This window comes from Eleginops maclovinus, chromosome 2 (assembly GCF_036324505.1).
Source record: "Eleginops maclovinus isolate JMC-PN-2008 ecotype Puerto Natales chromosome 2, JC_Emac_rtc_rv5, whole genome shotgun sequence".
Lineage (NCBI taxonomy): Eukaryota > Metazoa > Chordata > Actinopteri > Perciformes > Eleginopidae > Eleginops > Eleginops maclovinus.
In genome coordinates, this window is record NC_086350.1 from 8,361,807 (window position 1) to 8,388,013 (window position 26,207).

Below are 26,207 nucleotides of genomic sequence, written 5' to 3' on the forward strand. Positions count from 1 at the left end.
GGATGTCACTCGGGAATTGAATGTGTTTCACGTGAAGCTGAGAGGTTGACAAGTTGCTATGATGTCGATTTGTTGCAAAGTAATGTACCGCTTCGTCTCCAATGTCATGCATGTTAGAATGTAGAGCCGCCGCTTCGTCCAAAAGTTCAAGGCATTCATGCATTTGGCAACTCTTTTATGATTTGTCGCATGAAGTAAACGTGGGAAAAGCACTTTGTGGTGGATGTTGATATAGTCACAATGTAGAAGCCAGCGTCAGTCACACAGGGAATGAATCGGAGGAATTCAAAACGCAGCATTTGTTCTCCATTCGAGGGATATAAAGTTTGAAACTGTCCAACCAGAGGTGGGTCATGACATACAAATATAATAATAATAATAATAATAATAAACAAAAAAAACGACAACAGTTGATAATGTTTATATATCTCTGATCACATGTTAATAAAAAGACAGAAACGGTTCAGTGGAAACAACGTCATGAGCTTCTGATGGGCTCCACTGACAGGAATGGCTCTGCTCATCTTCTGCTAATGTCAGATTATGAAAAATTATATACACAAGATAACTGATATAGGAGCTAGGCAAGTTGTCTTGTTAGAAAAAGATAAAGTAGCCACAGATGAATCGTACATTGCACAATTATTGGAGGGCATGAGCATCGCTACCTTTCACTATAACTGTTAATAGTGACTCTCACACAAAGCCATAAACGAGCGAGATGAAATGAAAATGATTCCACAAAATAAAATGCCAACATTCTTTACAAAGCACCAGCTGGTACCACTGAGGTCCTAATGATACAGTCAAAACAAAAGTGGTTCTTTTTTAGTCAGCTCTGCAATGACCCCGATGTTTGGAATGTCACTGCACCGTTTTACGAATATACAGCAATAAAAATAACCACTGTCACATCGTCTGTTTGAGTTTTAAATTTGACAGCTCATGTCTGATATGTTGTTCAGTTCACCTCCTGCTCCTATGGGGTGCTATATATAGCTTTTTCAATATGGATCCTAAACTCCAACACGCTTTGGAGCATTTTTTAAACTCTTCTTCCATGTAACAATGTTAACATGCACACAAAAGTGGTTTTCTATCCATCATGTTATGGTTTGTAAATAAGCATTGATTGCAGGTCAAACTAATCTTCCTTTTTTTTTTCAAATAACATCCATAGTATATTAGATAACAAAACAATATCAATTATTGGATATACTAATTCAGCGTGGCATAATTGTTTCTCTATGTTAACAAAAATCAAGTATGAGAGGATGAGATTTGCTTTGACTGTATCTTTGTAACGAAGGGTGTGCTTCATTTTAAAAAGAAAATGCCACTGAACTGCAAGTAAAGAAAGACATGAAGACATTTTTTTAATAAACTTATACACTTATCCTTCACAGCTACTTGTTTACCTTATACTATGGAATGCACTGTAGGATAGATTTTCTAAAATATCATAAATCAAATGAAGCCCTCATTTCTAACGTTGCTTTTATCTACAGTATACGAGAAAGGTCGGCTTCATGATGTAAAACGACTTAACAGCCCGCCTAAAGTGTAAAGCCCACACTTGCAGTCAGGATCCATTTTAAAACAAGTCATTGTGAAAGATAAGTGCAGTCGTTTATATAAGGCATATTTAAAAAGTTGACTCCTTTGACACCCCTCCAAAGAGGCTTTTTATGGATAAATAAGGGATGTCTTTGTCCAATTCTTCCATTTCTGTGTCTATTTCCACAAACATATCCCAGAGGGCAGGAGTTGGAATATAACGTCCTGGGGGTTACGAGGTGGAACCAAAAGATAGTGGAAAGAGTCCCAAAGTCCTTATAGGCGTCAACCGTAAAGAGTCTCCTTCACGAAGGACAAAGATGGCGCTACATTCAAAGGTTCAGGCAGAGGAGGGCCACCAGGAGCAGGGAGAGGAGGCTGAGAGCCGGGGCGGCCAGGACTCCTCCACCTGAGGGACAGAGAGAGAGGGAGACAGAGAGAGAGAGAGAGAGAGGGGAAGTCAGCTTTTCTGCTGTGCAATACCACTGTCTAAGTGCCATGTACAAATATGTGCAAATTACAATTACATTTTTTTTAGATTTATTTTCAATTTGCAAAGATCACCGGCGCCTTCTCTTATTCATTCACTCACTTTTTAAAATACTGCTACTTGCTTCTTCTTTTTTTTTTTACCATGGTGCCCTTTTATCTTAGTTGTTTTTTATCTGTATTAATGTTTTCTTGCCTTTAAATTTACAATGCAAGTCCACTCGTTCTCCTTTTGTCTTTCTTCTGCACCTTTGCTGCATTAATACCAGAAATGTTCCCGCTGCAGGATAGATAAAGGATTTCCGAGTCTGATTCTGAAAAAATCTAAATCAAACGTTGCTTTGGATTTAAGGGGGACAATATTTAAATATCTGAATAAGTCTTTTGAGTTTCTAGCTCTCATCCATCAAACTAAAGACCATGTTTGGTGTGTGAAGTGTGATACTATACCCCATCTGTGCTGAGATCACCTAAAATGCCCCTTCATTTGTCATTGCCCTGCATTTGAAATCCCCCACAGATTAAATTCCCGGGTCTGTGAAATCAAGCTGTCAGGTGGGTCTGCACCGAGCGATAAGGGATAAGGAAAAGCACAGGAGGGGTTTCCTCTACTCATCAAGATCAATTACAGGGGCTTAAGGCCTCCTCCATCCAGTCAGCCTACCTGTCAGTCCGTCAGCCGGAGAGGCGGCTATCAAGGCTTTAGTCACGGACTGTAAAGTTTCCCATCTCAGCCCCCCCCCCAATCTAAAGTCTGAAACCCCAAGTGTCCGCACTGCTCCAGCCCATGGGAACCCTCTAGCTGTGACGGGTGATAACCCAGCACCAACCTTAAACCTTGTATAATCTCAGTGGCAAATAGCAGGCCAGGAATGGACGCAGTGTGTCACCTCAGCATTGTGGATTAAAACGGGATTCGATAACTGAAGGCTTTCTCTATTTACGTTCCAATGATGTGAAACTAAACCCGGGTGAAGACAGAATACAGTAGTATCCTCCGCAAGAGATTACTCTCACTCAACTAGAGTTAATTTCAGTGTTCATTTAACAGAACACACAACTGGCTCTTTCTTCTAAATAAGTAAGCTGTAAAGTGTCATCGGTTTTGCTGACACCCAACAACTACCGTCTGTTAGAACAAGGATGGATGTTGGAGGCACCTTAGTTAACCAAAAAAATGGGATGTTCATTTAATTAATGCAATATAGAAATCAAAGAAAATGACAAAACATTACACATTCAAATGTTATTCATAGGTGATGAGTTAAAAATACCTTTAATGATATATATTTTTATTGAAGCTTACCTTTTTCTGTCACTGCCAAAGAAATAATCATTTTGGTTTGGTTCCAAATTAAGAGACCACTTCACTTTTACTATTTATAGGTGTGTCTTTTGAGTTAAAGAATGTTTTTAAATTGTATTTTATAAACTACTGACAACATTTCTCTGTGTTGGAATTCAACAGACACTGGAATGTCTGCCATACATGTAGAGATTGAAATTTAAGAGTGGAGTGGTCTCTTCATTTTTTCCGGAGCTGTATAATAGCAGTATAATAATACTACTACCACATTATTCAGCATTGTAAACAAGGAGCAGGAATTAAGGGTGGAGTGTGTTTGTGTACCTGTGACGTAGATTTGTGACACGGCCCCATCTCCCCCCTCTGTGAACGCCCGGACCTCCACCACATAGTTCCCCACTCCGGGCAGGGGGAGGTCGATGTACCGCTTGCTGGTGATGAACAGAGAGCCTGTAGTGTGGCCCTGCTGCCTGTACAGCACCTAGGTACACACACACACACACACACACACACACACACACACACACACACACACACACACACACACACACACACACACACACACACACACACACACACACACACACACACACACACACACACACACACACACACACACACACACACACACACACACACACACACACACACACACACACACACACACACACACGCACACACACTGTATCAGAAATGAAAGGGGCAGCTTCTGTTCATAACGTGTATCAGCGTCGTGCTCTACTCACTTTGTAACCATTTATCGACGCCTCGTTGCCAATCGGTTCCACATGCTCCCACGCGATGTTCAATTTCTGTGCCTTAAACTTTTTCCCAATTATTTTGGGAGCGCGACTTGGAGCTGTTAAAAGACACCAAAACAATATTTTAAAAATGTATGTTACATTAAGCCATATTGTGTCCAAACAGAATCAGAATACTTCATTTATCCCAAAGGAATTTGTATTTCATAAAAATAAATCCAATTAAATAGAATAAAAAAACATTAAAGATAAAATGCCGATGAAAAGAATTCTAAATAAAATTGAACAAAAATATTTAGATGAACATAAGTTAAAGTTAAAAAAAAATCTAATAAATGATAAAAAAAACCCAACATTTTATTTAAACAGACTGTAAGAAGTTAAAGTAAAAATGTTTGACTGTGTATTGTGAATAGGGACTATAAATGACTCTAAACGTCTTTATGGCACAACATACGGGGTCTCTTGGTGAGGATCTGGAAGTGCTCGCTGGGTGGCCCGAACCCTGCAGAGTTGTAAGCCCGAACCTCCACCAGGTAGTAGGAGTAGGGCTTCATCCCCTCCAGCTTGGTGCTGTTCTCATCGGCGGTTACCACCACCCTCTGGGCCCCACCCTCACTGTCCTCTTCAGTCCTCCAGTACTTCACCTGGAACACAGAGGAGCAGCGGTCAGAGGATTCAACATCAGCTTGGTTTTTAAATCTAGCTTTAATAAGCACTGATTTAAAACATGAGGAAAAGGATAATAGTCATAAAAAGTACAAGACTATAAATAGATTTCAGATAGGAACAATTTAGAGAAACTTGTAGGTATAAAATGTTCTACTGACCTGGTATCCGTCTATATTGCTCTGTGTGAGACGCAGCCACTGCACGACGGCTTCTGTGGCAGAGACAGATTTGCCCTCCACAATGACAGGAGCTTCAGAGGGAGCTGAGGAGGGACACAGTTTGGTAAAAAAAAAGGGTGCAGGAAGAGAACCATCTTTATATTACACACAGGAAACTCCAGTACTTTATTTATACACTAATGGATCCATTACCCTGCCTTTTTGCTATCGGCCACACTAATGGCATTTCTCCCTCAGTGGAGCGTTTTTTTTAGAAATGAGAATGAATCACTGTAAGGAACAACTGAAGTGACAGAAATCCCTCTTGGCCAGTGTCCCTACACTGGGCCGTCGACACTTTTCCGAGACTTTATGGGCCGGTTATACACTGTGGCTCTCCCTGCCAGGGAACTCTCACTCTGATAATAAATTGGTATTCGGGGCCTTGGAACGACAACTCATCACTTTCTGTCATCGTGTCGCACACAGAAACAAACGCACAGCACCACACAGAAACAAATGGCCACAACCCCTGGAGGCAGAGCAATGATATAAAATCACAGACGCTCAAACGGCAAGCGTTCCCAAAGTGGGTAACCATGGCAACGGGGCATCTCTGTAACCTATCATGTCTGGGTTGCCAGTGGTTATCTCAACTGTCTGTCAGTGGCAGTTAATAACTAGGCTAAATGCTTTGCATCCTTGGGCGAATTATCAGCTTTCTGGTTCATGCTACACAGATCATGATAATCCCCCCCCCCCCCCCCCCCCCCCCAGCAGGGAGAGGCGGAGAGAGGGGAAGATGGGTTCACTTTCAAGGGGGTATTAAAATTCCTCACAACTATACATGAGAACTTTTATTAAATGGGTCCCACTCCATTGAAAGCCGTGCTAGTGGTAAGTAGCTGACACTGACAGATTGAAATAGCAGAGTGTTGGCATACGGGAGAGTTCCTCATCCTGTGTGAAAACAGCAGCGGTTGATCCATGACATCGTTTCGAGATCAGCACATTTTCCCTTTTTATGCTTCAGCGTTGAGAGCTGTACATCTCTCCGGTGCTTACCGTCCTGTGCGGAGTAAACGCTGGCCGTCAGGCTGAAGGGTCCCTCTCCTTTGCTGTTGAACGCTTTGACTTTGACCTGGAACTCCGTGGATGCAGGGATGGAGGCATCTTTGTGGACGTAGTGCTTGGCCTCGGGGTCAGCCAGGGTCACCCTCATCCACTCCGTTCCATCGTGTGGTTTGAAGGCCACGATGTAGCCGAAGTTAGGCCCGTAGTAGTACTGCGGCTGAAGCGGCTGATGACAGACGCACAAACAATAAACCGGAGTTACCACAATGAAAATGATGCATCATATGCTTATGCTTATACCAGGTTTAACAGCAAGATTTTAAAAAAGGGGTGTGGGGAGGGGGGTTGAGGGGTTCTAGATACTATTATATGCACTTAAGGTGATCCTTTAACCTTGCTAATCATTCAAATTAGCTTTTTTAATTCAATTTTCTATTTATTTATGTATGTCTTATTACTTTTTGTTTGTTTTTGTCCGTTTGTTTGTTGTTTTGTTGTCCTTACTCGGTTATACTGTGTGTCTTTTGTAGTTATATCCATCCCACAGGAATCTGTATCACTGTATGTATGATATTTAATACAAATATTGGAAAATGATTTGTTTTTTAAAGCATATTCCTCTAATAAGATGATGTTTACACTCTGAGTATTTTACAAAGAGTCTCCTCTGGCTCGTCCCTCTGGATTTGTCCTCATGCCTCATTTCCTTCGATGGCACTCTGTTTTTCTCACAGCACATGTTGAGTTAGACATGCCTGCATTAGGCACTGCCTCTAACCTCTAAACACATCTTATCCTCCAGCTGCTTGGGAATTGAAAAAGCAATGAGTAAGCCAAGCAAAAGGCAATTTACCCATGAGAGCTAATTCATCTCAGGCTGCAGAGGGGAAATGGAGGGTAATGGTTCTGGTAACACATTGATTTTGTTGTTGGTGGTGATTGTTTCGTACGAGATTATCCAACACTTATTTTTGTTTAAGGTGAAATAAAATGCATCAGAGTCGTGAGGGTGTGACTTAAATCTGCCTGGGGCTAGCATCTCACTGTAGTGTGTTATCCTTCAGTTTTCTATTGTGGAATTAAATCTGTTTCATTTCATTAAATTTCCCTCGTTTAGGCATGTATCTTATTCTTGGGAGGCAATTTATATATTTGATACTCTGTTATTATCATTCTAAGAAAAGATTCACCTCCTTTAAACGTTCCTTAATGTGAGAGAATGGCAGCATGCCTCAGCGTTAGCATGATGTTTTGACACTTTTCCCAGTGGAAAGTCCACACTCACCGTCCACGTGATGGTCAGCTCTCTGCTGGTCCCTCCGCCGCCGCCCACGTCAGAGGGCGCCACCACAGGAACTACAATGAGACGGCAACAGCAAAAACTCTGAACCCACATGCTAAGAATCCACACAAACAACGCCAACCCACACAGGCTGTAACCTATCCCTGGCAGCGGTACTGACACATCCTCCCTCTGCAAACACAATATCAATATCTCCATCCGAGCCAAACGCAACACCTTTATGTCAATTTGGGAATCTTGCCACTGAAAGTTCTCTTGTTTTGCCTCGAGTCTAGTAGCTAACTCTCAAGGTATGGTTATTTTTTTAAGAGAGGTCAGAGTAGGCCTGTGATTTCCATTTTATAATTGAATTTCAGTATACAGTTTCAGCAAAGTGCTCATTTGTAGAGGTTTGTGTGGTGAGTTTGGCAGCAGGCTTCTCCTGTAGGAAGAACAACTTCATGGGATTTCTGCTGACTCATTTATACAGCAATACTTAGCGTAAGTAAACAGTGCTAAAAAAAAAATGATGAAGAATAAATAACAGAATGGAAAGCTGGATTGTAGGAGCTCATTTCCATGACCTTTGGAGTAACTCTGAGGCTTTGTACTGGAAACCTTGTGTATGAAATGGTAGCTCAGGACGTTATCTTACGTGCTTCCAGGGTTCTCTCTTTATGAGACGGGTTGCTCGGCTCTCCTGTCCCCAGAGTGCTGGTGGCGATCACTCTGAACTCGTACTCAATCCAGGGGATCAAGCCCACCACTGTGGCCATCTCTGTATTCCCCTCTACATCTGCGGGAGCTAGAGGAGGAAAACACTGAGTTTAATGGACAGGGCTATAGCACGGTATGTACATCATAGGTTATACTTTCCCTCAATTTAACAGAAATGTCCTTAAAACAACAATTAAGTTCCATTTTTGGAATACATTCCTATATTTAAGATCCTTGAGGCTTGACTTTAGCCATTTTTGAAATCACACCTACAACCGTATAGGCCTAAAGTATCACTATGTGGCATGACATTATTATAACACCAGTGCCAGCTCAGCATTTAGGTAGCAGTGTTTATTTGACCAAGCCGTGTGCTGGAGTTTCTCACATGTAGAGGCATTCTTCCAGACATCCTTTGAGAATGAGTCCCTGCACTGGATGGTATACTTGGTGATGGGGTTGTGGTTGTCTGCTCCGCGGCTCCACTGCAATGTTACATTCTTGTCAGCTTTGTTCACTACTCGCACCCCACCTGGGGCTCCGGGGGGACCTGGGGTACAGAGAATAAGAAGAGACGAGTTAAAAATGTTGCATGATGGATGACGAATAGTGTAGGTGCAAAGTTGTGTTGAGATTAGTGACACTGCTCCTCGCCCTTCACAAGTTAAACCCTCAAAACAAGCTAACTCTTCCCGACGGCAGAACATTTGGTACCACTTTACAACAAGAGTACCCTTATTATTATTTTTAGGTTGTGAACACTTTATAAATCATTAATAAGCTTTTATAAGACAACTGATAAACAGGGCAACGGAGAGATGCCAAGACACATTAAGATGGATGGGGGGAGAATCATCTCAGTGAACAGCCGATACCAAGGATGTCGGCTGATGAAGAAAACAAAGGAAGCTAGGTAGCCAATATAGGGCTTAGTCATCTTGCCAAATAGTGAGCCTTTGTTGATGTATGAAATCTATGTTAGAACTGGTTTATAAATGCTTCTTAATGATTAATAAAGTATTTAATTTATTGTAAAGTGGTACCGAACATTTTAGTGAATCACAAAGACTGACATATTGTCCTGAGCCGTTTATCAACTTTATACTTCAACACCAGTCTTCAAAGAGACGACTGCGTATGAAACACAGAGCATCAAACCCTTACATTCTTCTTTAAAAGACTTCAGCGAAGAAGGACGGATTAAGACATTAAATCTTAAAGCCCATTGACATACAAGAACTGAAAGTTAAGCACGAGCGTTTGACTCCAGTGTTTCTCTTGGTCCTCCTGCTCTCCTGGATTCTTCCTCAGAAACATAAAAACGGCCTAATAGAAAAGCCAGACTGTATCAAGGTTAGCTTCCCAACCCGCAGCCTCTGATGCCAGGATTTTTTTTTAACGTCTTGAATATAAGCTGAGACAAGTAAGGCGATTAGACATCCGAAGCTTCTGAACCTTAAGCTTCCCCTAGAAAGGAGTGAAAGCAAAGACGGGGGAAAATCTCACTGCAAGAAATTAAAAATATACGCAGATTTCAAATGTCCATACAACTCTCACATACAACTAGTCTGGCAACGCGTTTGAACTGATGAGCTCAAGTGTTTCTAACTTACTGACATTAATAAAGTTCATGGATAGTTTTCATACTCCACAGACAATTACATTAACACGGTTCCAGGCAGAACTGTAACATTACCCTACAATAACACACACACCCGCCATATGAAAACAGCTCTTCTCCCTATCTCAAATCCCTCCTAATAACAAGCTGCAGGTGCAGAGCCGTGTCTTCAGCCCGGGCGATCTCCTGACGCAGATCTGCTTCCTCATCTGCCGTGATAAATGGCCGTCTTTCATCTCCCCCTGGCTGCGCCCCGGACCGCTGGCATTTGGCACTCCATTAGGAGCGGCCCAGGGCCTGTGTTTTGCTTCTACTCTGGGAAACGTTACAGTCAGCTGCTGTGCTTTCACCTGGCCATCTGTCAACACCTGCTCAGAAAAAGCAGCGGTGGCGGCAGCACACCCAGCGCACAACAGGGATCAGCGGCAACCAGAGCACTGTTAAGAGTTCTTGGGTTGCTATCTGAAGAGGCCCTTTGTCCAGCAACACTAGGCCTGTTTCACGACCCGGGGGGAGGCTGTAAGGCAAGCTCTCACTCATCGGGAAGTGGAGGCTGAAAACAGAGCCTAATGAATCATCCAGGAGGTGAAATACAGTGGATGACAGATGGAGCACAGCGGCAGAGTGGCAGTGTTTATTTTGCGCGTGTTGATATGTGGCTGGGAGAATAAGAAGGGAAATCATCAGTGCTCCGTATCAAAACACCATGATTTAAGAAAGAAATCCATGATATTCTACACACTTAAGTAATCAAATACTCATCACATGGCATTACACAACTGATCTCTACAAACAGGGTAGCTGCTGTTATGCTGACAGCCCTACAAAAAGTGCTACTTTATTCAGTTATAATGAAGATAAGTGGGCGCTGACACTCTATTCAAAACACTTCCTAATGCTCCTTTCAGTTTATTCAACTCTACAACTTTTTCTAAAACCAAAAAAACCCAACCCGAATTTCTTTGCCTGGCTGGGTTTCTGAATGAAAAGCTTTTTCTCTTTCGATTTCCTTCGCATTGGGTCTCAGGGGTCGAAAAGCTATCTGGGAATAACAGCTACGGTCTGGGTACTCTGAAGAGATTAACTCATATTCAAACATGCACTGGATAAAGTACTCAAAACCGCGGTCTGAATATAAGGAGTTGGGGAAACATTTTAATGAGTAGTTTAGAAATATGGGTCTGATGAAGTGTGGAATAATTTGGTCCTCGGTTGAGTTTATTACGCTCTATCGAATGAAACCCCTAGGAAACTTGGCTTTAATCTTTAGTATTTCTATAAAACATGATATACTCATTCAAAAGCAACCATCAAATGTTAAAAAAAAAGGTTATTTATTAGGCGTTTAACTGTAAAAACCCCCGCTTCACCAGGACTGTGAAGGCAGAGCTCAATCCGATTTGATGCACTAACCAAACGATCCCAAAAAATGTATTAAATAAAACACAAATTACATAGAAAATAACAAAAACTGTGAGAACTTCGACAGAGAATAGTGTTACCATGTTAATCCCCATCTCTCAGAGCTGATAAAACATGTTTTTTGAGATGTTGAGACATTTTAAATACAGAAAATAACAGGTTGTGTAAGCCTTTATGACTCACCCCTGACAACCAGGTGGGCAGAGGCGGTCACGTTGTCGATGGGGGTCTGTGCAGTGCAGGTGAAGCGTCCAGCGTGCTTCAGGTGGACGTTCTTAATCAGCAGCTCGCCTTCTGAACTTCCATTCTGCATAAAACAACAAAACAGACAACATCAGCAAAGCTTCCCCTCTGTGTTCCTGTCAGAGCACAACTGTAATGTGTCACATCTGAAAATATGAAAAAGATATTTCAATCACTAAGGTAATCCCTCAAGGCAGAACTTGAGCATCCAATTAGGTGAAGTGAACATGGGCTTCAGCTGAAGGTCTTCACCTCTCTTCCTATGAGGAAATGTCAACTTTCAGACAGTATTTGCTCTAGTTAGCTCGCTCACTGCACAAAGGTTAAACCCCCACAGAAATACACAATACATGACTGCATTTGACTGAGTTTGAGAGTCAAATTGGCTTTGCTATTGCAACACAACACTATCTGTAACTCCTGGACCCCGAATCTATGAGCGGAAAATCCTCCTTGTGTACAAAAATGGAGTATCATCAATCACAATCATAATTGGCACGCAGAGTGACGAATGAGAACTGCTAACCGCTAACTGATGCCTTGAGCTGCACTAAGAGCAGAAGTGAGTCATGTCAACAATTGTGGATGTGAGCGGAAATTGCCATTAGATTGATATAAAACGCACTATTCCACTCAGGAATGTGAAATGGCTTTTAGAGTCAGAAGCATTTAAAGCAGGCGGTACTTTTCCATTTCAGGTAATCCAATAAAAGCAAAGTTGGGGCTAGTTTTGAATTATTTATGTAACTGTTTCTTTCAAATACTTGATGACCGACATCATGCCTCACCAGGGTGCGTTCATAATGCTGGCTTTCCTTGTGTAGGTCAATGACCCGGCCGTCTACAGACCAGATGAAGGTGATGTCAAGAGCGGTGTCATGTGACGCGGCGCACTGCATCGCGATGGTCTCGCCCACTTTAACGTCAGCATTGGCCGGTGCCAACGTGATCTTAGTGGAATCTGGGGAAGGGGATGAGACAATCAGAGATGATGAACAATAGATCAGTCCAGCAGGAGAAACTTTATTAAGGTACGAAGTGGAAATCTGATTTATTGGATAATAACATTTTAAAAAAGCTGATCTAGATTTCTGTTTTGTTGTCACCCTTGTAAAACTTGTTTGTTGTCCTTCTTCATACTCCTGAAACAATGCTAACCTTTATCTGTCATAACCAGCCACATGGCACCTTCAAATGTTTAAAGGTTGTGGTTCCTTTTTATGGTTGTTTCTGTAATTTCCTGTTTTTAGGTAATTTTAAAAAATAATAACCGGTTAATAACTTCGCAATCTGTCTGGTGGTACAGTACTCTAAATGGTGCTTAAATGTGTGTTAAATAGCTTGAATTGTTCAATGGACACAAATGTCCAGCAGAGGGCAGAAAAGAGCTATAAATAGAGGTGTGACGGCTGGGATTTCATGTCTACAGAAAAATATTCCCAAGCAAAAAATAGCAAGTTGATTATTTGCTTTTCAATAAAACTGTCTCAAAAAGGTTCATAATTCAAGACCTTTTCCTCATATCTCATTGAACAGTGCGAGGACAGAGCCCGTCACATCACATCTAATGCAAAGCAATCCCCTCATGCCTCGGCCCTTGGGGAGTGACTGAATATCCAGCCTGTATACTGTCACTCTGCTCAGAGGGACATAATTCAACAGTAGACATGTAGAGGTCAGAGCTGTTTGGTTGGACCCAGAGTGACAGGGATGATTTCCAGCAAAGGTCAAAGCATCACTAAAAAAATAAGTATAAAGAGCGTTATTCATTTGGTCTTCTTCACCTGTAACCATCAGATCCCCCGTGCTGTTGGCCTTGCCCCGGTCGTTCTCGGCGAAGCAGGTGTAGCGTCCTACATCGGCCCGAGTCAAGTTGAGGATCTCCAGGCTCCCGTCCTCCAAGATGAACACCCTGAGAAGGAAGAAATAATTATTCTTCACACACTGCTGAGAAAGAGCTATGTGATATAAAATATTCAGAGCGATATGGAGGTCAAAAGTCCAGAGTATGTTTTTCTATGCATGCTGAAAAATGATGAAAGTAGTTCCCTGATGGGATGTAGGGGTTACCAAACAATAGAGTGTGAACTGTACCGCAACATTAAATTGAGCTAACAGCAAGGCAACAATGTTTGATTTGCTTCTGCATACTTTATATTCATGCATGAAAAATACTCAACTACTCTCAAACACAGACAGTCACCATAGAGATTATTATAAGGCATTAGCTGCATGGTAATTTTGCCGCTCCTCCTGTGTGTGACTTCCTGTGGTGCATCTGGGGGTGGGGGGAAAGGTTTTGGGGGTTTTAGAGCTCACAGATTAGGCTTGTTTTTCTCAGTGAGGAGTACAAGACAGGGTTTACACATCCGGTCTGTCCATGCTGATGAGCTTGAGAATGAGCTTAATGTCAGCGGCTGACAGACAGCAGAGCAGGGCTCAGCCGGCGCTGACAAACAACAGCTCTGAAGACTTTACTGGCACAAAGTAAATTTAGAAGATCTAGAGCTTATTTAGATCCCTAAAAATCCCCGTACTGTTCTCCAGAGGGGATCCCCTCTAGAGTCGAGAGACATTACATTCCCAGATACTCGTCCCAGAGGTGATATGACCCAGATGTGTCGCAGTCGCAGAAGAAGCCTGACGAATATTTGCATTAAAATCTGCAGCACAAAGGGAAACTAAACCTCTCTGAATGAATATTTACAGGTAAAAACACAAAAGGATGTATGCTGTTTATTTAGAGAGCGCTCACCGGGTAGAGTTGGAGAGCAGCTCGGTGCCTTTGCTCCAGGAGAAAGAGGGCTTCGGTGCTGCTTTGGGTCGACATTCAATCACCACGCGGCCATTTTTAGGGGCCATCACGTCCTTCACTGGGTGGTGTTTGAACGTGGGAGCACACGCTGAAGAGGGATATATTGGATTATTCATCACAAACTTAGTAGGATATGCATAAGAAATGCATTTATTTACATACCTGTTTTATATTCATTTTAATGTGCAGTGTGCTGCTTTAACTTACTGCGCATGCTACTTGGATGACCAAGGTCTTGGAAACAATCTCAATATTTTTCCGCCATGTAAAAGTTGTTCTTCTTAGTCTTACTGAGCTACGATTAGTCAGCTTGAACCCTGACATTTAAATCTCTGACTCAAGACGCTTGTGCCGCGGCTGTAGCCAGAGTGTGACTCACCGTATACTCGCAGCTCTGCGTTGGCATATATGATCCCGTGGTGATTCTCTGCGATGCACTGGTACATCCCTGAATCGTCAAACATCAAGCTGCTGAACCTCATGTCTTTCCTGTTGGACTGTGGATAATAAGAGAGGGAAGTCAAAATGTATCAGTCGACATTTCACTATCTCCAGTTTATTAGTAGCCTACAGTGAGCAAATGATTCAAATCAAACTATTGTTGACATCCACAGAGGATGTTCAGATGTTTATTTGTATGGGAGAGGATTTCATTAATGCATAATGATATCCAGCTGCATATATCAAACAACCACCCCCGCTGCTGTCACTATTACTCTTGTATATTTCCAGGCCTGATGACAGGTGTTTCTATGGAGAGCTACACAACCCATGCTGGCAAACACTCAATACCAACAGGTACTTTCTCCTGACGTGACGTGAACCCCCGGTGCCAGCTTCCTGTCACTGCTGAGCTCCTGACTGTTGCCATATGAGCTCTGTGTATATTACAACAATAATTAAATCAACATTTATGTCACACAGTGTTTATGTGAGTTTGAATATTACCGGTTCTCCATTTCTCAGCCAGCGAATGCTCGGTTCAGGTTTGCCGCTAGCTTTGCAGGACATGGTGTAATCCCTGCCGAGGTCCTTCTCTGTGCTGCTGATGTGCTGCACCCACTCAGGAAAAGCTGCAAATGAGCAGAGGTGGAAAATCAGAGGAAACTACAAAGCTGCATGTGATTTGAAACTTTGAAGAAAATCCTGAGAAAATGTACTGATAACGACAGGTTTTTGATGTTACCCTCACACATCAGTGCCCTGTGCTCCCTGTCAAGAAGGCTGACGTGACGTACAACACATATCTCACCTTCTACAGACAGACGTGCAGCGTGGTAGTCCTTCCCTCTCGAGTTCACCGCCTCACACTGATAGCTGCCTCCGTCTTCAAACTGCACGTTGTACAGGTGCAGGTGAGCCCCCGCCATCCGCACCTCGTGATTGGGTGGTAGCACTCCGTTCAACTTCTTCCAGCGGATCTCAGGGACGGGGCTGGGAAGGGTAGAGAGAGAGAAATAATTGACTTTGCATCAAGGGTGAACTAAAATAGTTATTTGAGGGATTGGCATCATTTCAGTTAGTTATTTCATAAAATGTTATCACTTTAAATAAATATTCCCCATTATTTCGTACTGACAAAGCAGAAAGAAACCTGTAAAACTTCCTCTTTATGTATTTTAGATCCATTTTATGACACTTGAATATTATAAGACAAGACTCACTGATGGATGCACATTTCAAACAAAGGTAACCAATGCTCTCTCAAACTTACTTCCCCAAAGCGAAGCACTCCAAGGTGATATTCTGCCCCACCAAAGCAGTGGTGTCTGGGAACTTGACTTTGAGGTCAGCTGGGTATTTCCTGATGGGACCTGAGAGGAAAAGGCAGCAGACCAGAATCATGACTCAGGTGCTCATTGTGACCATCAAAGATGTTCTTTCAAATCCCCTTTGGTCATTGCCTACAGTAACTGGGTCAAATAAACAAAAGATACCTCTGTTTAATCACTGTGTTACTCCTACTGAAGGACACACATTCAAAGAGCCTTACATAAGAGGGTTATTTAAGGCCTGTTTTTGAGATTGTATAATCCCCGCAAGTTGTATAGGCACAGTTTATCTGGCTTTCTCTGTCAGAGGATTCACTTTTTAAGGAAACTTTTAATGTGATTTTGTCTATGGTGTGTGTGTGTCTAGATTGTGGAGTACATTGTGTGGATTTACCTGAGTTTTTGATATCTTGACATGAGGAAAAGAGCATTTTTTGTCATTGATGTAGACGAGAATGAAATGTACCCTTTACATTTCTGATTTCATACTTTCACTTTTTTTTTACAGCAAACCACTAACGTACCTCACTACTTTATCCAACAGGTATTATCCCAGTTCCTAAAGCCAATAAACTGCATAAAAACTGTAACAACTGTGATACTAGTACACCTGTTAATCCACTCAATGTAAAAATCTAGATGATACAGAGGATTATCTATCATGACAAGTACAATCAGTGTTTCCAAGTGTCGGTACACACAGCATTTCAAAAAGCACCAATGAAAGACAGTTATGCACTCCCCTGCCAAACACAAAAAGTTAAATACTGTCTGACGTCATACCCAGAAGGCTTCTGCCCTAATCCTGACCTTTTTTCTGTGGGACAAAGATTGCAGTTTGTGTTCTCTGATAGCACTTTTAAAAACACATCTGCCACAAGTATAAGATCATGAAAGTCAATATCAAAGGTGGGAATACTCATGGATTCCTGGAAGCTAAAGAAGGAAAGACATTCAAAGGGTCGTCTCGTTCCAGTAAATGTTTTATAACATGTTGCCTCGGTCTCAAAGCAGGTTTTCTTCTGAGCTAATCAGTTCCAATACATCTGATTTAAAGACAACAACAGTGGCGTGACCTTATCACATTTAAACAAGCCCTTTTGTGATTAAACATGGTGCTTCAGCAGGGCCGAGGGAGAAAAATCAATTCAGTGCTTTGCTGCAGCCAGACAGAGTCTTATATCTGAGCTTACTTGGAAACTCATCTCTTTAGGAAAGAGTTACAGTATATACACACATTATTCTGCTATAAAAGAGTATATCATTTCCTTAATGTGCATTCCTGGCTATTATAGAGACACATGTTTTAATTTTCTGTTTTATTTCGTGATTGTATTGAGCTAAGGTTTATTTTATACATCAAACAGGTATTGGATTGCATTACTGAAATGAGAGGCATTCAGTGTATTGCATTGCAAATGTAATAATGGCCTGAGTATCACACTGAGATCAATCTGGTACAGGACAATAAAACGCAGATGTAGTCAATGGTTTTATATCTGATATAATAAAACAAGCAGCTTTAATGTAATTAAAAATCAAAGACAAGCAATAGGAAAAACTGTAGGAAGTGAGGTACTAACGTTCAGCCAGAGGTACGAGGGGGATGTAGTTGGAAAAGACGCTTTTGGAAATGGACGGGCTGGATGCGATGCAGGAGTAGTTGCCGCTGTCGGAGGAGTCCACCTTGGAGATATAGAGGTTACCCGTTATCTGGGAGACAAAACGCCTCTTGTCCAGCGGGATGAAGGTGGGGAATTCATTGAGGATCCATCGGAACGACAGCTCGGCTGCACAGAAAGAGACAAAGAGGCACCCGTCACTCAAGACTCCAGACACACACATGCTTTAGAAAGAGCTGTGGGGATTGGATATAAAACTGGCTCACTTTGGATAATATGAATACATGCTAAATAAAAATAGCGCTATTCTTGCTGAGGGGACTTTATTATTCAAGCATCTATTGACCTTTCAGATGAAATCTTTTAAATCTTTTAGCCGAGAGCCATAATAGAAAAGAGAACATTGTCTTGTGGAGGTAATGCTGATGCTGTGGAGAGAGAATTAACGATGCTTTCAGACTGTTGTGTTTATGATTTGCATAAGCATTAATATGGAAAATATGTGTGCAGTTTCTTGGGTTGAGGGCTAAGTAATGGCAATGCTATAAAAACTATTAAGAAAATGAGGCCACATACAGACAAGAAGAAGGAAGGAAAACAAATAAGAACCCTTGTAATGATATTAGCTTAATCTGGAGATGGGAGTGATGAAAACATTTGGATTCTTTCCCTTTTCGATGCGTTAGGGAGCAGTAAACCCAGCATGGGGATGCTATCTGAGACAAAAGCTTATAACTCATAATGAGGCAGTGATGTCATTATTTCTGTACCTCAGAGGACATTAGGAAGGGCAATTCAATCCCAAGCTGATAGGGGACAAAATATCTTTGGTTCATTGTCAATCAGTTCCTCAGAGCCAGGAAATCCCCCATGTGGATACATAAAAGAGCGCACAGTAAAGTACGACTTCAGTGATTTTCATTTCAATATATGGTAAATGTACAATCCTCCTGGAACTGTGACTCCTGGCTGGAATGCAGCAGTGGGAAAAAAGGAGCCCACATAATCAAGCACGGCCCATTATAAATCCACACAGAAGGAACCAGAAATCAAAGCAGGGAGCAGCTATGAATACTGCTCCTCTGTTCCATACGCCCACTCCAATCAATCAGATGCCACATAATGATGGAGGCTGAACACTCCGCACACTCAGCCTTCACATGCTCTACCTGGATAATGTGGTGGGGGGGCGCAGAGCAGCACGGCCCCCTGTCCCTCCTTGACGTACACAGACTCCCTCTCCTCCGACGAGAACAGATCGAGGTCTGAGGAGACAAAAATCAACTGAGAGGAGGTTTCTGCCAGAGCCACTGAGAATCTACAGAGGTGTAAAGTACATTTACTCAAGTACTTAAGTACAACTTTGAAATACTTGTACTTTACCTGAGTATTTCCATTTATGCTACTTTGAACTTCTACTCCACTACAATTCAGTGGGCAATCATGTACTTCCACTGCACAACATTTATTTAATATCTTAGTTACTTTGCACATTTGGATTAATAATGTGAAATATAAAAACACTTAAATAAGACTTTAGTTACACTTATAGTAAGAGTACATTTTTAAAAGATACCTGCAGCATAAAAAACTAGCTGAATGAATCAATATTTATAATTCAAACATATAATACATTATTCTGAAATGGCATAATTTGGCAATTTGCATAATCAGTACTTTTACTGTTGGTACTTTAAGTATAATTTGATGCTAATACTTTTTTACTTACATAACATTTTGAATGCAGGACAATTACTTGTCACAGAGTATTTCTAAACTCTGGTACTTCTACTTTTACTTAGATAAATGATCTGAGTACTTCTCCCACCTCTGTTCATGTATCTCTAAAGGTAATATGTATACAACCGAAACTAAAGGTTAAGGGGTTACATAAAGTTCAGCAACTGCTTAAGAATTGAGCTGTAGTTGATGGTAGAATAAAGTACATTGGAACGGTGGAATCATGAAGAATCATGACGTTAGACCAATCACAAACGGCTCTCTCTACAGCACTTATCATTGGTCCCAGCTGCCCTTGCAATTTGAGCGCTCTTAATATGCATGAAAGTACAGCTCCAGGGCAGCGCTCTGCTAAGTCTGCATGGTGCTGTACATCGTTGCAGCTTGTAGGGGAGTTTGGATCTCTGCTACTTACATCCGAACTGGACTGAGGCTTTTCGGCTGATGATGGTGCCGTGCAGGTTACTAGCCGAACAGAAGTACTCTCCTACATGTTCGGTCTTTATGGGATTGCTGATGACCAGGTTGCCTCCTGATAGTCTGTAGTGACTGCTTTGTGCTTTCAAGTCAATTTCCCTGCCGTCCAGCATCCACCTGCAGCGGAAACAATCGGTGTCAATACAGCAAAGCGTTGTGGAAACTGTGTTAAGTGGAATATAGTGCAGGGGTGTCCAAACGTTTTTCACGGAGGGCTACATACAGACAAAGGGCTGGGCCCGTCACTAGAGGTTAGGTATATAGCATCAAGTTAAGACATAAGTTAGCAAACTAAATTAAATATAGGTCAATTATTCATGATATTTGAAAGTGCTTCACATCACAGTTTTATTTTGTTGCACAAAGTATTTGCAGCTCATTCCTTAAAGGTCCTCTATTATGCAAAATGCACTTTGTGATGTCTTTTATACATCAATATGTGTCCCCGATGTGTAAGGAGACTCACAAAGTGTCAGAAAATACAACCCTCTCTCTTTTCCTCCTTACCCACATCTCTAAAAACGGGAGTACAAACGAGCTGATCCAGATTTGCTTCGGTTATGACGTCATAACGGAAATGTGGGCTGGCTTTACATTGAACTCCTGGCAACGTCCCACCCACGTGACACGTCCCAACCTATCATTCCCAGTTGCGAGCTGAATCCCCTCCGCAGCACCTCTGTGTGTCTGTGATGTCTGCAGGAGGGACTGAGTTGTTGTGTATATAATACATAATGTCACTGTTCTAGTGGTAAACACTGAGAAGTGTTTCAGAAATAATGCTTGATTTGGTTTGGAACATAATATCGCGTTAAATCGCGGCAGCGTTTAGCTGAGTTTCTCCATTAGAAACTTCTCTCTTCAGATAGAGAGATCATGACGCTGCAAAGGGGCGTGGCCAGCTTCAGCTCATTTGCATGAAAGAGAAAGTCACAGAATCAGCACTTTCGAAAACCAGGTTGAAACAGAGGGATAGCGGACATGCTAAAATGCAAGATCTGTTTGGTATTTTGAGCAAAACACGTCAGAGAAATGTTTTTTTTTAATATATTTGAGACCTATAACATAGGCCATAATAGGAGAACTTTAAAACAGAAGGCTGAGATTGGAGGGTCAAATAGGAAGGGTACATTTCAAGCATTTCAGCATGTGAAAATAAGTTATTGTTTTTTTTTTTTTTAAATCAATCTACATTTTTAATTATGATTTGTTAGAAAATGTTTTCAACTTAAATTAACTGAGTTTATTTGAAAACTGGCCTTTCTAACACATCAGTAATACTATGTTATATATCTTTACAAATATATTTAAGAAGTACAATATAAGACACGCACAAGTTGCATGCGTGGGTCATATTCCATTATACTTTTGGAATTGGCTGAGGAGCCATTTAAAAATGCATGTCCATTATTCCTATTTGGCCCCTTATGGTGTGGCAATATGTGACAGTCTGCATTAGAGTAGCTCTGTCTTGTGCTAAACGTATACCTAGAGTTATTTACAAATATGAAATACTTTTGAAAAGCGTCACGGACTGTACTATAGATGAACTCTCTCAATGCCCGCTGTGGTCAAAGCTTATTCCTCCCCTTCTGACGTGTAATTCTGGGCTCTCTGACAGTGAAACCGATTTGGAGGATGCCAAGCAATATCATTTACATACATTTACATCTAAATTGAAAAAGATCATGCGAAACAATTTACATTTTGAGCCGCGAAATGAAACACGATGGCAGTGCTGTTTGGAACAACATCATATTTGTTGTTCATTTGTCCCGGCGTGTGATATTTTTTGTTACATTACATTTTGGTTAGTAAGAAGAAGGGAAACGCTTGCTGCAGAAAAAATTATTGGAGCAGATTGTTTGACAGCAACACTATTACGTGGGTCATAAACACTGCGGGATGCTCACACACACACATGATGGACCTTGGTGGTGCGGTCAAGATCAGCATCCTAGTGACCTTGCCATTTAAAAAGGCAGATCATAAAACAGTCTGCCTGAGAGATGGCAAGCGATGGGAGGCCCACAGAAAGCACAGCGGGCAGTAATGAGACCGGGTTTATGGAGAACATATGTTACTTGTATGTGGCAGGTGGATTGGCCCGGGCCCGGCAGCTCATGGTGATTTTTGCCTCGGGCGACTCCTCCGGGTAGATGGTTTCCACCGGCTGCTCCTCAAACACTGGCCCGTAACCTGTGGCTTCATCTGGTGACAGCAAACAAACAAAACCAGGGTAAACAACAAGCGGGAATTTATAAAAAAAACTGAGATATCAAAGTGTCTGTCTGGCAGTTCTGGGGCAGCTCCAGCAAACACAAGCCCGCAGGGTTCAAATGGAAGAAAAGAAATACACATGGACTAGAGATTGCCCCTGTGAGGACTTCTGATATTTTATCCTGGTTTGGTTTTCACACACATGCTTACTGTTCAGAGGCTGGTTTCAGAGACATCCTGGCTGTAGCTGTAACTAATCCAATCTGTGATTTATGCCGCTGAGTTTTATTCAACATCAAACTAATCATGACAGTGACGTGCTCACTCAGGTGCCAAACAAGAGTGACACACTCATTGTCTGCCAGTGGATATGATATTGTTACAAGCCAATACGAATTCTGGAACTGAGAATGCTATCTTGACTAATCCAAACGCCTTTCATACCGTCATCCTCAGTGCCGTGAAGCAGATGCACAGATGAATCCTGGGAGAAAAAAAGTCTCCTTGATGAAAATGCCTTTCTTGGTTCAATCTGCCTTTTACACCATCAACACACACGCACAATTAGCCCCAATTACTCATTAGAACAGACAGACATCGGGAGCAGAGGCATGAATAAGACATAAACACAATGCTGGGCTATGAATAAGCAATGAGGTGAAATGTTTCCAAATGCTGATTATTCTCTCAGATCAAGAGTGTGTGTAGGTGACTGCGGAATTACAAATGTGAGGCGTGTATGGACGTGCGTGTGTGTGTTGTTATTCCCCTGCGTCTCGGAGTTCTGAGAGAGCGCAGCTGACACCTCAATGGGGAGAAGCTCGCTCTTTCAGACAGTAATATCCCACTTCTATTCCAGCTTTCTATCCAGGCCTGCATCGGGCCTTTCACTACCTCTGCTAAATGTCATATTGACTGGCAGAGAGCAACCTTTAGAAACCCGAACAAAAGATGCATTTTCACTTCTATTTACTCCCACAAAAAACAGGAAACTATGAGTGTGTAGAATCAAAAGAAAATAAAGCAGTAATCGTTAAAAATTCCAGCAGTGGAAAATGCATCAGCGAAGCAAAAGGAATTAAAATCTTATAATCCGAACCAGTATGGAGACAGACTTGTAAAGTTAGCTGCACCCTCACCGCACCAGGATGGCCAACCAAGAGGGAGCAATTAAGATGTTAGGAGACAGGATCCACTCCCACTCACACACTCCAGCAGCCAACCGTGTGTGTGTGAGTGCCTGACGCAAATCCCAATTCTGAATAACTGCTGGCTGAGAGAGAATTAAACATGTGGGAGCATTGTGGCACTGGGAAACTGTGTTCTTGGAACAAGAGAGGAAGAAAAAAATGGAATTGGAAGAAGCAGAGATGAGTAGAGTTGAGGGAATAGAGTGACCCTATTCCAGTGTTGCACTTAAATTGCTCTGCGCGAGTGTCAGATAAACGCTTTACATGTAAATATGAAATATAAATGTGGAATGGGCTGGAGGACGGGAGCCAATGAGGCACTGGTGCAGTGCTGGAATAGCGGTTGGAGTGAAACACAGAGGAATGAGCGCTGGTGCCGTGCCTATCCTCTCCCTGCAATGCTGGTTGTGACAGATGGTGAAGGGGAGGGTTGAAGCAGGCCACAGAAGGCCCGCTGCCTGGAGACACACACAGGCCTCTCTCTGCCTCCTTACACTTTCACATCCAACTCTCTGGCTTTCCCGTGTCCTCACTTCCTCTCTCTGAACTATATCCCACCATCAGGTTCTTGATTGACTTTTCCTGGAATTCCTTTCACAAATACTTAACTCTCTAGTTAACCATGCTATGTGCTAGCAACACGGCTCCAAGGATGGGGAAGTCAGTCGGTCAGACCACCACTTCAGGCAAGACTGAAATATTTAAACATTATTGGATGGATTACAATGATTCTGTTTCGATATTCATGAGCCCCCACAGCTGCGGTTTCAGATTTGTTTGTGAAATGTCTCCACAACTTTCACATGTTACATTAACTTTCTTTACAGTCATGAAGATGCCTAAGATGAACACTAATTTCCTTGTTTTCAGAAGTGAAAGTTAAATAGTTTTTCCGAAAATTACTACGGACATTTATGTGCCCCTCAGGATGAATGGTAAGTGGTAAATGGACTGGCATTTATATAATCACCTTTTCAGTCTTACGACCACTTTAAGCACTTAAACACTACATGCTAGGATTTACTCATGAACACGTGCATACACTAATGGCAGAGCTTCAACAGGATCATTCACACACACTCACACACTGATGGATATGACGGAGCAATATGGGTTCAGTTTAAGAGGAACATTTGACAAGCGGATTTCAGAAATCAACTTACTTTCAATTGTTTGATGATCTGCTCTACCTCCTAAACTACAGCCTCCCATTTATTTGCAATTACTTTGGTGCACATTCCATTTAGTACCATTATAAGGTAAATATGGATAATGGCCAAATAAAGATTCCTATTAGCCTTCAGAATACTTTGTGTTAAGAGCACATTCAATCCTGATAACATGAAAAAGACACCATTATACCTGCTAAATGTTGCTAAAAGTGTGTCAGCATATTAGCATTGAGAGCTCAAAGTAGTAGAGTTTGAAAGAGACTTGAATGGCTGTAAATTCAGAGTTTTGTTCTTCTCAAATGATCAGTATTTATCCATCTCTCAAAGCCTCCCACTCTCAGCGCCTGGTGAATTCTCCCTCTATGTTTTGTCCAAAACAGAGAATCTCTTTCCAACTCTCCAAAGCTACATGCCTATTTCAATCCCTCTTTTTTCCGTCTCTTTATATCCAAATGTCTCTTGGGTTCTCTGTTTCCCCCTGCATGAAACACTTTCACTGTCTATAATATAAATACGCAGACTTTGGATGCCCTGAATCGCCCTGTTTAACAAGCAAGGAATTATTTTCGCACAGCCACGCACATAGAAAACAAACACATACTTAAAGACAAAAACCGAACGTACTCTCACGGAAGACCACATCCTTACAAAGAGGGAAAGACATTCACAAAACCACAAGTAAAAGTCAGAGCCTGGGAGAGATTTTCCTCTGAATGGATCCCATTATAAAACACAGAAGACATGTACGTGTTGAAATACTGTAAAGTCTGTTCATTTCCCAAGCATCAGTTTGTCAATATTTATTTAGTTGTTTGTGTTCTGTAATTTTGAGTTGTATATATTTAATGTTTATTTTCTACTTTATTTGACTTTCAAATGACATGCAATGCTTGTTGTACATGTCCAAAATTGGGATCAAATCCAATCTAATTCGAAATCAATTTTCCATTAAGCTTTTAAGGTATAATTTAACAGTACATGCAAATGAATTTTGATTTAAATACATCTAATCCAAGAACTGCAATCTGTCCTATTTGTTGAATTATTTCCTCTTTTGTCAATATTTCCAGCTGTTTCATGTGTTTTCCCTTATTGCAATATAATGTGTTCTTATTAAGTATTTTAGTAGTCACATAATCAAGCCAAATCCCAGAAGGACTTCTTCCCCTGATGAACTTAACTTTACTTACAGCTGTGTGTTTCTCTTACATCTGCTGCATGGTTTGTTTGCATGACCAAGAGTGTCCAAGTGGGACAGATAACATATTGTTTCCTGCAGGCACCCAAAGCACGCCGTGGCAATAATTACCCACAGGCCCTTGAATCACATAATGAGGCGTGGTGTCTGACTAATTTCTCCCTAGGGTAGAAATCTACTTTTTAAAATGTTATATGTTGAATAAATAATTACTCTGCTTCACTGGCAGCCCAAATCGTATTTCCATGCCGACATGCAGCGGGTGTCAGTCAGTTGAGTGCTCGGTGTGGAGCCAGCTGTGCAATCACAAGCGCTGTCAAACAAATTACTCTCCAACCTGATGGCTGCTACGGAGCAGAGCCATTTAAACAGGACATTTGAGAGGGTGACTTTGAATACAGATGTTTTCCAAAGTCACAACACTAATGATTGTAAAATAAATCCCAATACAGTCACTGATGTTTCAAAATGGTAATTCATAGACCATGGCTGTCCGTCAGATGTTCAGCCTATTTATATTTACAATTGAGCTGCAGCTAGCAATTATTTATATGATGGATAAATCTATTGGCCAATTTGCTTTGTTTTTTCTATAAAGGGAAAAATGCCTGCTAAACCTTCCAAAAAAAAGGTGACATCTTCAAACATCTTGTTTTGTCAGAACCCAAATACACTATATAGACAAAAGTATTGGACCAC

At 41.6% G+C, this 26,207-nt stretch overlaps 1 protein-coding gene across 2 annotated transcripts in view; it reads right to left on the reverse strand.

Annotated features, from left to right (window-relative positions):
* Positions 1–405: 405 nt before the first annotated feature.
* The window catches only part of LOC134858106 (contactin-1a-like), a 66,621-nt gene continuing 40,819 nt past the window's right edge, over positions 406–26,207 (reverse strand). For both annotated transcript variants that reach the window (XM_063873993.1, XM_063874004.1), the window contains exons 4-24: positions 21,813–21,939; positions 19,667–19,845; positions 18,681–18,776; positions 17,473–17,679; positions 15,832–15,931; positions 15,370–15,551; positions 15,066–15,190; positions 14,497–14,614; positions 14,058–14,205; positions 13,087–13,214; positions 12,091–12,263; positions 11,243–11,366; positions 8,405–8,566; positions 7,955–8,104; positions 7,303–7,373; positions 6,009–6,243; positions 4,944–5,047; positions 4,571–4,760; positions 4,099–4,211; positions 3,677–3,833; positions 406–1,966 (exon numbers count right to left, since the gene is read on the reverse strand). In XM_063873993.1, coding sequence (XP_063730063.1) covers positions 1,890–1,966; positions 3,677–3,833; positions 4,099–4,211; positions 4,571–4,760; positions 4,944–5,047; positions 6,009–6,243; positions 7,303–7,373; positions 7,955–8,104; positions 8,405–8,566; positions 11,243–11,366; positions 12,091–12,263; positions 13,087–13,214; positions 14,058–14,205; positions 14,497–14,614; positions 15,066–15,190; positions 15,370–15,551; positions 15,832–15,931; positions 17,473–17,679; positions 18,681–18,776; positions 19,667–19,845; positions 21,813–21,939 — 2,966 coding nt within the window. In that variant the 3' untranslated portion in view covers positions 406–1,889. The remainder of the gene's footprint in view (positions 1,967–3,676; positions 3,834–4,098; positions 4,212–4,570; positions 4,761–4,943; positions 5,048–6,008; positions 6,244–7,302; positions 7,374–7,954; positions 8,105–8,404; positions 8,567–11,242; positions 11,367–12,090; positions 12,264–13,086; positions 13,215–14,057; positions 14,206–14,496; positions 14,615–15,065; positions 15,191–15,369; positions 15,552–15,831; positions 15,932–17,472; positions 17,680–18,680; positions 18,777–19,666; positions 19,846–21,812; positions 21,940–26,207) is intronic.